At 44.4% G+C, this 12,193-nt stretch overlaps 1 protein-coding gene across 2 annotated transcripts in view; it reads right to left on the bottom strand.

Moving 5' to 3' along the window:
* The window catches only part of CCDC92 (coiled-coil domain containing 92), a 29,930-nt gene that overhangs the window by 10,939 nt on the left and 6,798 nt on the right, over positions 1-12,193 (bottom strand). The window contains exon 1 of one of the 2 annotated variants that reach the window (XM_032876463.1): positions 2,383-2,448. The exons of the other annotated variant lie outside the window; for it this stretch is intronic. Coding sequence (XP_032732354.1) covers positions 2,383-2,425 — 43 coding nt within the window. The 5' untranslated portion in view covers positions 2,426-2,448. Of the gene's footprint in view, positions 1-2,382; positions 2,449-12,193 lie in introns of those variants that run through there. 2 annotated transcript variants of the gene reach the window in all.

Genomic DNA, 12,193 nt, shown 5'->3' on the forward strand with positions numbered 1-12,193 from the left:
CTGAATGTCTGCTGATAAGAGGTTAGCATAGCATGCAAACTCTGAGATCATCACGAATGATCATGTAGGTATGTATTTACCAACAAGGAAATAGTCTACGACAGGGTAAGTCAAGAAAGTATATAAAAGTTGTATATTTAATGTCATATTTTTGCCTATATAAATGGAGACACATCTAGAAGGATATAAAACAAAGTGTTAAAAGCATTTATCTGTAGATAGTGGATGGTGGATGATTTTACTTCTTAAAAATTCTATTTTGATACTCCCTAAAGGTGCTTAAATGATGAATATGTATTATAGTCAGAAAAAAATTAAAAAGTGATCTCTCTCAAAAAAAGATAATCATTAACTATCCACTAGCAAAGCAGTATCATGTTTTTAATTATTTTGTTCCAGGATAGTCTTGGGTTGCTCGAATTGTTTACCAGAACCAAGAATAATTAACGGGAAGGCCATTTTTACAAAAGCAACAATTCGGGTCTCCCCGAGACATGCAATGATCACCATGTGCACCTGAGTACCTCCCTGCTCCCATGCATTATGCATTCTTGTAATTCTCTGACATTATCCATCATAAAGTACAAGGCCCATCAACGATTCTTTAGACACTGACAGCCATTTCCTCCTGAAAGCATGTACAGCCTAACATTAAAGTGGTAATAGATGTGATTAGAGAGATTGGCAATTAGACACGGGAATGTGATACGTGGCTGTCTGGGAAGTCTGCAGTCACCAGGGGCCTCCACGATGGATTTATTAACCAAGTTTCTCTGCAGTCTGATTACCTCATACTTGAAGAGTTTCTGTTTGGCTTCTATTTAAAAACCACGTCAGGTGTCTACACACTGGTAGGTTCGCAGCCCCTCCACACAAAAACATCTCAGTCTGTGTTTCAGATTGTCTAAGAGTGTCTCTAAGTGGGCAGTGCAGGCCAAGGTGGGCAGGTGCATGAGCTCCACGGCCTAAAATCACATGGTACCTTCTGGGAATGCCCTGGGCCTCCGAGAACACGGGGCTACTTAATAGCCAGAATGCCCACACCATGTGGCAGACACATCAGCACAAGCACACCCATCTCCTGGCTAGGGGTTGGGGAGGGGGGGTTTGATGTCCAGACATAATACCAGTAGAGACTCAGCTCAGCACTTTTTACTTCAAAGAGAAAAGTCTTAAAGAGAAGTCACCTCCAGGGAAAGAGATGGCCAAGTGGTGGCTCCACTTGGCCCTTCCCACTCTCCCTGTGGTCCTCCTCCTGTCCTTCCGCACAGCATCCAGGATGACTGCCCTCTGGGGACCACCCTGGTAACCTCATTTCAGAGGCCAGAGATGAAAACATTCACAACTCAATAGCAACGCCACTTGCAAACTTCTAGTAAGCTTGTCATTTACCAAGATGGTCCTGAGCCAATAATTTAGGGACATATAAGTCTCCCACTTACCACACATACAGTTCTATCCAGTGATATTTTCCTTTAAATGGAAGGGAAAATAAGCAGGTCATATCTGATTAGTGTTTCCATTTCTACATTGACTGTGATTACTGCAGATTTTAATTGTCTACTGGTGGGTAACCTAAAAGATGTAGTGACCCAAATGCAGAACTGCCTTTTCACCATAATGAAATAGGAGATTCTCCTTAAATCTTAGCACTTGATGATCACAATCTAAATTGTATGTCCTAGGCTGAGAAGACGTGTTCATTTGCTTTAAAAATATCTCTCGATGTGCTCCGCCAAACAGATGAACCATTTCAACTGATTTAACTGATAGGGCTTCCTTTATCCATCTTGTGGACCTGCCTAATTACAGTGTAGATTTCAAGGAAAGAAAGGTATTACTAACTGAAGCTCTAAGCACTTCAATTTAGCCAAACTTTTCCTTTATTGCTTACAAAATGCAGAACAGTCAATAGTTTCATTATTGCTAATAGGACATATTTAGCTAAACCCTTATGGGGCATCTGGGAAGATTATCACTTACAGAGAAAATAGACCTTATCCTTGTGATTTAGGTGGGTGAGCTCTGCCCAGTCCCCCTGCGTCATCTCAGACAGCTTCGTAATTTAGCTTGGCAATTGAGCCAAAACGATTCACCTCCTCTGACTTGCCCTTCTGCAAAATCAGTCTGCACTAATTATTTCAGAAGAGTTTAAACAGGGAAAACAATAGAGATCTTCAAAATTATTAAAATGGTCTAACAATAGTCAACTCAATAACCAAAGTCACAGTGGCCAGGCACTTAATTTCAGTAATTACATATCCTCTGATGATCACTAGTAAAATACTTGTTTTTATTGGACACTTATTTTTATGAATAACATAGCTTGAATACCAGTAATCTGAAAAGAAGATAAACTTAGTCTTTTAAGGAGGCATTTACCTAGATCTTCATCTCCTATCACTTTTTTGGATGGCTTCAGCATGTCCACCTACAGCCGTGTGACCCTTTGACTCTCTCCATCTTGTGATTTGACAGTCCTGACCTGAGATTACTCAGTTCCTGCAGTTTCCTTTCTGTGAGCTTCCTGTCTGTGCAGAGTGAATGAGGCACATTTACTGGTAGCATTTCAGGCTGACTCCCATAAAGTTCCTTCTGCTCACAATGAGTCTCTATTATGTCAGTGCACAAGAGAACTCCCAGGATCCCATACTTCCCTAGGTTCCAGAGAGGAGGAAAACTCTTCATGAAACATGGATCCACGGAGGTCTGTCACTTCAACAGGCAATGCTGAGAGCCAGATGTAGCTGATGGGCTTGAGGGGGCTGCTAGGTGCTGTGCGTGCCATCTTCGGGCTCATCTTTGCAACCTAATTTGGATCACGCTAGATCATACTAGATAGATGAGCCACCAGTACATTAGCCCAGTGGAAATAAAGGAAAACAAATAAAGAGAAGCAAAATGAGAGGGAGGGCAGCTGTACTTCACAGATGAGCTATCAGCCGTGGGAGGAGCGCAGAAGAAATTGGGGAAAGTAAACATCATTGTGTTCTGTAAGGAATTTCCAAAGAATGGAGCACAGTTCAGTATTCTCTTACTCTTAATGACCCTGACCTTTTAAAGGTCATGATTCTTTTACACTTTTGTCACTTTTTCCATTTGTACAGCTGTCTCTTGTTTTCTCTTGTATCTGACCCATGTTCCCATGACGGGGTTAACTAGAATCTTGGTTCATGACGCACTTTTCCAGGGCCCACTTTTATCTGGATACTTTTAATGAGCACTCGATGTATCCACGTCTTTGGAAATGAGCAGTTTGGGCTTAGCATGTCCAGATTTTCCATTTGAAGTCCCAAAATCTTTGGTTGGGTGTTTCAGCATCTTCTGGTTTCTCCAACTCTGGTTAAAGTCTGTGGGTCAGCTGGGAGCCTGGGGGATTTGTTTTTCCTCCTGTTTTGCATCAGGTCATGTAAGGGGACACTTTTCTTGCTGGGGGTGTGGGGGCGTGTGTGGAGCAACTTCCACCTCAGGGAGACAGCTGCTATGTGTGTGCCCCATGATGCTTTTCAGCTGGCTCTGCCTTGCTCTTCTGGGGTTTGGTCACTGCAGTTGAGTGTGCTAATGGTGATGGTGTTGGATGACAAGCTGTTCTGTCTCTGCCCTAACCCAGCCTCTGGGTCAGTCCAAGCCATCTGGGCAAGAAAATACTCAGACATTTTTTAGTCATGAGAAGCTAAACATCATTCATCAATGTAAGTATGGCTATTATTGACGAGCTGTCAATGCACCAGGCTCATAGGTAGATCATCATTTAATTACTGAAACTGTTACACAAGATGGGTATGATTATGCCCAGTTTTTAAGGAACAAGGGCTCAGAGAAGTAAGACACTTGCCTCAACTGACAAGTATTGTGTATGAGCTAAACACAAATCTGTTTCCAAAGGGGACATCTTCTCCCCCTCGGGCCTGCCCGGTGCTGTCCTCCATTTCCAGTGTGCGGTGTTTGGAACCACAAGGTCTCATGGCAGCTTCGGGAGAAGGTGTCCATCCTGGCTGTTCACAGTGCACGGTGGAGCTTTCCATCCCAGTGGCCATTACAGAAGGGGGCAGGCATGGTGGTGGTGACAACTTGCGCCTCCCGCCTGGCGCAGCAGGTGCTGGCCATGGTGCTGAGCACCCACCGTGCTGCACCTCACCAAATCCTGACCGTAACCCAGTGGGGTGGGTACTTACTATCTTCCACCTTCACGTGCTGGAAAACAGGCACAGACAGCTTAGATGGTCTGCTCTGTGGAGATCACACCCCAGCCTGGTATTATCTTGCTGCTTTGTAGCTCCCTCTTTTCTTTCCAAGGGGGGAGTTGTGCTAATATAGGCCTGCATTTTTAGATAGGGAAGACCTAGCCCTTGGCTCAGAATTTCTTTTCACTGAATCTTAAAGCATCCTGTGACAAGGTTTTACCAAGGTGTAACCTCCTCCATCAGCTGCAGTCCTGTGGAAGGTGGACTGCATAAGTGAACTCTAGTCATCTATGGGCCCTGGTGACATAGCAGGGTACAAATTAACCCCCCATAGGCATGGTTTGAATCTTAGCCCTGTCTTGTATTAACCATGCAACTTTGGACAAGCCATGTCTAGCTCTCTGTGCCTCAATCTCCTTATCTGCGAAATGGGAAGGAGGCACCCATTTTTGTCAGGGTTGCTAGCTCCTCTGAAGACGCGCTAGCCAATAGGACCTACGGTGGTGATCCAGTCTACTCTTAGCTGTCTGAGAGCGGTCACGGGCCACACTGAGCACTTGAAATGCAGCCAGTAGGTCTGAGATTCACTTTTTCCCCCTTGCATTTATTCTGATTTGAATTAGTTCACATTTAAATAGCCCCATATGGCCGGGGGCTACCACACTGGGCAGCAGAGATGAAAAGCATTTAGAACCACGCCTGAAGTGTGGGCTTGCTACCATTATGACTGTAATGTGGAGAATCACCCAAACAGGTTTCCCAGGCACCCCCAGACACCATTACGGGTCTGTTCTCGCTCTGCACTGCAAGAATGATTTAATAGTTTTATCTTAGCTGCCATCATAATCACACTACCCCATTTTTTGTCTCCCTAGCATTTATCACTATCTACAATTTGGTCATTTACCTCTCTTATATTATCAGAATGTAAACTCCATGGGAACAAGGGCCTTTCTGTCTGTTCCCTGCTATGTCTCCAACACCTAGAATAATGAATGCCTCCCTCTAGCAATCGGAGTTGGTCCTTTGGGAAAGGGTTCCCTGTGGTGCTTTAGTGGTGTTTTCAGCCAATCTCTGGTCCGACACCCTGCCCTGTTAGGTCGAGTATTTGTATTGGTGAGGTGAGAGATGTTGAAATATTTCTCCCACTGGCATGGGAATAAGGCAAAGGAGGGAAGGATAGCCAGTTCACACATGACTTTGGGGAATCTCTCAAATAAAAAGACCCAAAAACTATCAGGCCACATAAAAATTTCAGTGGGAGGGAAAGTGTGGGCGTGTTCCGTATATTCTGAGTTTGTGACATACGGGATCTTGTTGGGGCAGCTTATTTACAGGTGGAAAAGTTCTTTCTGTCATGAGTCAACCATATCAATCCTTGGTGCACAACACTGAACTCAGGATGTGGCTGTGCCACGTGCAGATCAAGGGCTTGGTTCACGCCAGAGAAACTTTCCATTGGAGTCAGAGACTCAAAAATGAGGAAATGCTCATGCCAAGCTTCGAAGAGGCTTTCCTGGGCCATGACGTGAGAAAAACGTGGACAATGCAGCAAGTTCTCTGTTAAGCTGACTTTATTCCATTCACGGGACCATTCTTTATTTCTACTGTTGGACTTCCCATTTCAAAAATGTACTGTTACAGGACTTCTGAAAGCCCGGGAACCACTTGAATCCCCAAGAGGTTATGGTGAGCACCAGCAGCTGGACATCATCGGTTTTATTTTTTACCTTTTGAAGTTGCCGAGGCCTGTTAGAATAGGCCGAGCAGGGACGCCTGGGTGGCTCAGTTGGTTGGACGACTGCTTTCGGCTCAGGTCATGATCCCGGAGTCCTGGGATCGAGTCCCGCATCGGGCTCCCAGCTCCATGGGGAGTCCGCTTCTCCCTCTGACCTTCTCCTCGCTCATGCTCTCTCTCACTGCCTCTCTCTCAAATAAATAAATAAATAAAATCTTTAAAAAAAAAAAAAAAAGAAGAAGAATAGGCCAGGCAACCCATCCTCCTTTTAAACTTGTGCCTAGAGGTTAACTATCAAGCCAGCATATGGTCCTTGGCACCCGCTCTGTAGGCACCGCCTACAATCTACCGGGGTTGTGAGACTCAGCCAAAGAGAACAAAGTATAATGAAATCCTCATGAGGTATATGCAAAGTACAGGGACCAGGGGAAGGGTTTGCCTCGCACGGCGCCCGAAGTGCTTTCTGATTTACCTGCCTGTCTCCCACACGAGGCTGTATACATCGCTGGGAGGCATGGTCCCTGTCATTTGAGGCATGTGGGAGCCCCTGGTGAGTGCTGAGAGGAGCAGGACTGCCAGGGCAGAGATGGTTTTGTTTTGAAGAGGGACCGGGTTCACATGGGAGAAGGTGCTCCTGGTGAGGTAAATGTGGGGTCTTTAGAGTAGCAGTGAGGCCAAGTTGAACATGGAAAGAACATTCTGGGGAGTGGTAGAAAATAAGGTTAGACAGAAAAACCAGGGTTGGATTTCAGTTGCTTATTAAAAGCCACTCAGAAAAATGGAGCTGGAAGAAGAGAAAGAAAATGGGGGAAAACTGAGGTTTTATCCAACAGAGGCAAAACCTGAAGAGTATTTAGTCTGGTGGCACAGGATTATGGAAGGCAAGAGCCTGACAGCACATCCTCCCGCTCTGGGGAAACCACCTGCACAGAATGCTTTCAATGCCTTGTGCCAAGCTTTGCCCTTTTACACACTCGTTTTACACATTAACAAACAAGCTTCAACGGGTTCAATAACTTGAAGTCACAGCTAGCAGAGTGGCAGGGCTGGCCTTCATCCCCAACTGGGCTGACTCCATGGCCACGCCCTTAGCCCTGGGCCCTGCTCCTCGTCCCACACGAAGGTGACAACCCACAAATGCTTTAGTGCGTGCCCTGCAGAAGCAGAACATTGTTTGTTCCACGTTCCATTTGTTCTAAGTCCTCTCCTGCCCTTTTCTTTCCCCGTATGTTAAGTTTCAAGCTTCTCGGGTCTATTCTTGTTTTGCTTGATGCTAACTAGAAGTCCAGGGCTTACTCTTGAGAATGCTGCTCATGAAAAAAAAAAAAAAGATCTCAGAATAAAAAAACATTTCCTTCCTCCTAAAGCTGCAGTAAAGCAGACACTCCTTTGTGTCTGGGTTAAGAAGCTAGTTCTTTTTTTTTTTTTTTTTGAAATTTTATTTGAGAGAGAGAGAGCACATGCACACAAGCAGGGGGAGTGGCAGGCAGAGGGAGAAGCAGGCTCCCACGGAGCAGGGAGCCTGATGCGCGGCTTGATCCCAGAACCCTGGGATCATGACCTGAGCTGAAGGCAGACACTTAACTGTCTGAGTCACCCAGGTGCTCCAAGACACTGGTTCTGTTAAAGAACCACAATTGTACTCCGCTCTCCTTTGTGGAAATGAATACTTCTGTTTCACTACCAAATAAGTATTTTAAGACAGCTAGTCGTTAGAGATTGTTGCTAATTCACTTAAAATGTAAGTTTTGATTTCGAAAAGTTTGCTTTTCTAATTAGTTGTCTCATTGATAATTTATTGATTTATTTAAAGATTTTATTTATTTGAGAGAGAGCGAGAGAAAGTGGGAGAAAGCTAGCAGGGTGGAGGGGCAGAGGGAGAGGGGGAAACAGGCTCCCCACTGAGCAGGGAGCCCAATGTGGGGCTCCAACCCAGGATCCTGGGATGATGACCTGAGCCGAAGGTAGGTGCTTAACTGACTGAGCCATCCAGGCGCCCAGTGATTTTTTGTTTTAATAATACAACTTAAAGTGACATTTCTTATGTGAAAGTATAGAAACCTTTAAGGTTTCCTGGTTAGAGAGGGGCCTGGCATTTCTCTCTTCCTGTGGAAGATTAAAATAAATGTAGACACTGACAAATTCCTTATTCGGATGGACTTTGAGTGTGTCCATCCACATCAACCATCGGTGCCACACTCAGATGGCTAAACAGAATGGGGAGTAGAAAGGGGAGGCTGCATCCCTGCCGGGGTGGGTACAACCTAGCAGAGAGTGGGAAGACTGGTGACTGCTTGGGTCTTGCAGAGCTGGCCCGCCTCTGCAGCCTGACTCTAACCTGCTCTCCATAAGCAGCTTTTTCTCTTTGTTAGAGAATTGACGCGGTCATTGTTTTGTGGCTGATGCAAGATACACATATCTACGTACATACATATAACATACATATTTCAAGAGCAGATGGAATTCATGCGTGAATGTTACGGATGTGAGACAACTGTAAGCAGTCGGAATTAAAGGAAGAAAACAAGGTATTCCATCCACTTCAGAGTGTGACCCAGTTAGAGTGGTGGTTCTCGTCTGGGCACCGGGGTTGTCACAGTTAGGTAAGGGGCATGTCCGGCATCAAGCGGGGAGAGGTGAGGCATGCTGCAGAATGGCCTACAATGCACAGGACACATCTCACAACCGAGAACGATGCAGCCTGAAACAGTATGGTGGCTGAGAAGCCTGGGGCTCGAGTCAATCTAACTGGAGGCAGGCCTTTTTTTCTCTCTTGCTTGAGGTTTACCCCGCTCTCCTTGGGTTCCTGGCTTGCCGGTAAGCTGCGGGTGGATGGAGCTCTTAAGGACCAGCTCTCCCTGCAACCAGCTGCTGACCCGAGAGGGAAGGGCTGCCGTTCGAGAGAGCTTCTCCCCCACCGCTGAAGCTCGCGGCTGAGGTAAGGTGCTGCTTTACCCGCCTCCCCATGCTGGCCAGAAACACACGCACTGTCTTTCTTTCTTTTGCTTGGAAGAAAAGAGCTGCATGTAAACTCCAATTTGCTTAAGAATATAATAATGTTCTTGGGGCGCCTGGGTGGCTCAGTGGATTAAAGCCTCTGCCTTCAGCTCGGGTCATGGTCCCAGGGTCCTGGGATGGAGCATCGGGCTCTCTGCTCAGCAGGGAGCCTGCTTCCCTCTCTCTCTGCCTGCCTTTCTGCCTGCTTGGGATCGCTGTCAAATAAATAAACTCTATTAAAAAAAAAGAATATAATAATGTTCCTCCCTTTATCTGACAGTCTAAGATGTTTTTTCCTATAAATGCTTAAGACCTGAGAAGCGGAAAGGGCGAATATGAGAGATTTCTGAAACCCCAAATAGGGACTCCAGTATTACGGTTACAAAAGTGATATTTTTAGAGATGATAAATGGATATATCAAAATTGACCCAATATACACTTTCCATGGGAGTACTTTGATTTAGAACAGTTAATGAATCTCTAGGAAATTTTGATGTCTAAAGGCTTTAACATTTCTTGAATGCAAAGGAATTCCTGTTTTTAAGGAGACCATTAAATAGTATATATGAATCTTAAACGGATTTTAAGGACTCCAAATTAATTTATAAAACCATGCCATGCCAAAACCCCTAAAATTTATGCATACTAGCACTTTAAGAAAAGCTTTCCAAGCTGGGAAAAATGAAAGAACAGGCTCCATGATCACCAGGAAATGCTATTTATAAAAAAGGGCCATAATTTAAACTTCATTATTTGCACAAATGTATTGGAAAAATCAAAGAAATTAGTGTTGCGCTGGTAAATCTTAAAATGGTTTTCTACTTAGAAAAGGTCTCTTCCAAAGTAAAAACAATCAGGTTATAAGAATCCCAGTTTACGGGGTGCCTGGGTGGCTCAGTGGGTTAAGCCTCTGCCTTCAGCTCTGGTCATGATCTCGGGGGGTCCTAGGACCAAGCCCCACATCTGGCTCTGCTCAGCAGGGAGCCTGCTTCCCCCTTTCTCTCTGCCTGCCCCTCTGCCTACTTGTGATCTCTCGCTCTGTCAAATAAATGAAATCTTAAAAAAAAAAAATCCCAGTTTAGAAATAAAATTTAAAGATACAGGTACAAATTGAAAAGATATTTATCTCTTTAAAAAACCTCTGTATTAATAAATGGATGAAAGTATTCTAGTACGACATGGAAGGCTGCATAACAGAATTAAATTATTCAGGTGCCCTTTAGTACTCTTGAGGCAAATTCTCTCATGCACTGTTTTGTGAATTTGGGGTATAAGGAGGGTCCTATTTTCCTCAGTGGGGTCACATAAAGCATCCCACTTTGTCCTTTCAATAAAGCAAGCACCTTTCTCTGAGTACTTCTGAGCCAGGCACCAGGAAGGACACTGGAATACCCCTATGAATAAAACAGACACAAATCCTGCTGTCACAGAGCCAGCCTGCTGGAGTGGGGAGGAACTGACAACCCCACACATATTAATTCTTACAGAAAAGTAGGATTTTTGCACAAAGGCTAACTTAAATTGTACTTCATAAATCCTTTACACTTGCCTTACTATCAGCTCATGGTTTTCTACACCATCATTTAAGAGTTGGTAAATCTCGACGTGAGCGAGCAACTGATAACTACAATTTAAGTAAATCATGTAATTTATTTTTTAAAAATCTTAGACAATATTACCTATTATAGTGACTTATAAAGTTACTCCACTTCAGGGGTCCCTGGGTGGCTCAGTTGTTTACTGTCTGTCTTTGGCTCAAGTCATAATCCCAGGGTCCTGGGCTAGAGCCCCACATTGGGCTCCCTGCTCAGCTGGGAGTCTGCTTCTCCCTCTGCTCTTTCCCTGCCCCTTGTGCTCTCTGCTCTCTCTCATGCTCTCTTCCTCAAATAAATAAAATCTTCAGAAAAAAAAGTTACTCCGCTTCCATTAGCTGAGTAATGTTTTAAGATACTCTATTTCTCTGACAAATTCTTAGTCAACAATTGCGTTATTCTTTAATGTGAATTGTCTATATTTTCTAAAATCCCTCATTCTTTTTGGACTAGAAGAGTACTGAAGTAATTAGTTAATAATATACACTTACCTAAAGACACATAAAGAAACTAAAATTCAAATGGGAAAAGCCATACCTTATCTCCTCACAACCCCTGTGGGTCATCTGCTGGGTATTTTTTTTTTTTTTTTAAGGTTTAGTTTTTATTTCAGCAGGGCTGGGGCGGGGGGGTGAGTGGGCAGAAGGACAGAATCTGAAGCAGACTCCCAGCTGAGGACAAAGCTGGATGCAGGGCCTGATCCCACAGCCCTGAGATCATGACCTGAGTCAAAACCAAGAGTTGGACACCCAACTGACTGAGCTACCCAGGTGCCCCATTTTGAGCACTTGTTCTTACAGCTCAGATTAAGATGGTAAAATCAAGTGATGTTATTCTGGATATCTGAGATGTCTGATGACATTTAAAACCCGTAATTTAAAATCTCTATATATTATTTAGATAAACTGCTCAGAATGACTGTGTGAATCAGGTATATTAAATCAATAAAAATTTGTGTATAATTGGGGAGAAAAGATTAACAGCTGCAGACCAGAAAATTAATCTCTCACGCAAACTCTTCTCAGCGAAGGAGAATCTTTATCCATTTTTGCTTCCACAGTCCGTCCAGAAGACAAATATATTGTCCTCACTGGAATATGCAGTCCCACTGGTCTTTCTTTTTTCTGACTCTCATTCTGACTGTGGATGGTTATGAGATGGTGGTCTCAGTCTGACTGTGAACATAGTGAGGCTCCTCACTCTGGGAGAAGCTCATTTCTCATGGTGCTCATGTTACCCTATATTGGGGGCTGCTTTAGAACTATTTTTCTTTTGGTGAATAATGTGGTCAACATCCATCTCACAGAACTCACCATTTTCAGACTGACCAGTTCCTTCTGGAAGCTCTTCCCCATGCTGTCCTTGTCCCAGACCAGGCGCCTGCAGTAAAGGGCCTCTTGAGACTGGCGGGGAGTCCTTGCAACCAGACCATGCCCCAGACAGCTCCTTGACAGCTCCAAAGAACTTAGTTTCCTCATCTTGCTCCACAGCCTGACACCCACATGGAAAAGGATGCTAGGGATGATTAGACATGAATTGTATGCTCTAAATTTTCCACTGTAGCTCAACGTTATATGCACTGTCCTATTTGTCAGGCTCACATTGTGGGTGTAGAGCGGGTAGGAGAGAAAGAGAATGGCTTATCTATCCCTCGGGGGGGTGGCATTTGTAAACATATATT

This window comes from Lontra canadensis, unplaced genomic scaffold (genome assembly GCF_010015895.1).
Source record: "Lontra canadensis isolate GAN:19392208 unplaced genomic scaffold, GSC_riverotter_1.0 scaffold58, whole genome shotgun sequence".
NCBI lineage: Eukaryota > Metazoa > Chordata > Mammalia > Carnivora > Mustelidae > Lontra > Lontra canadensis.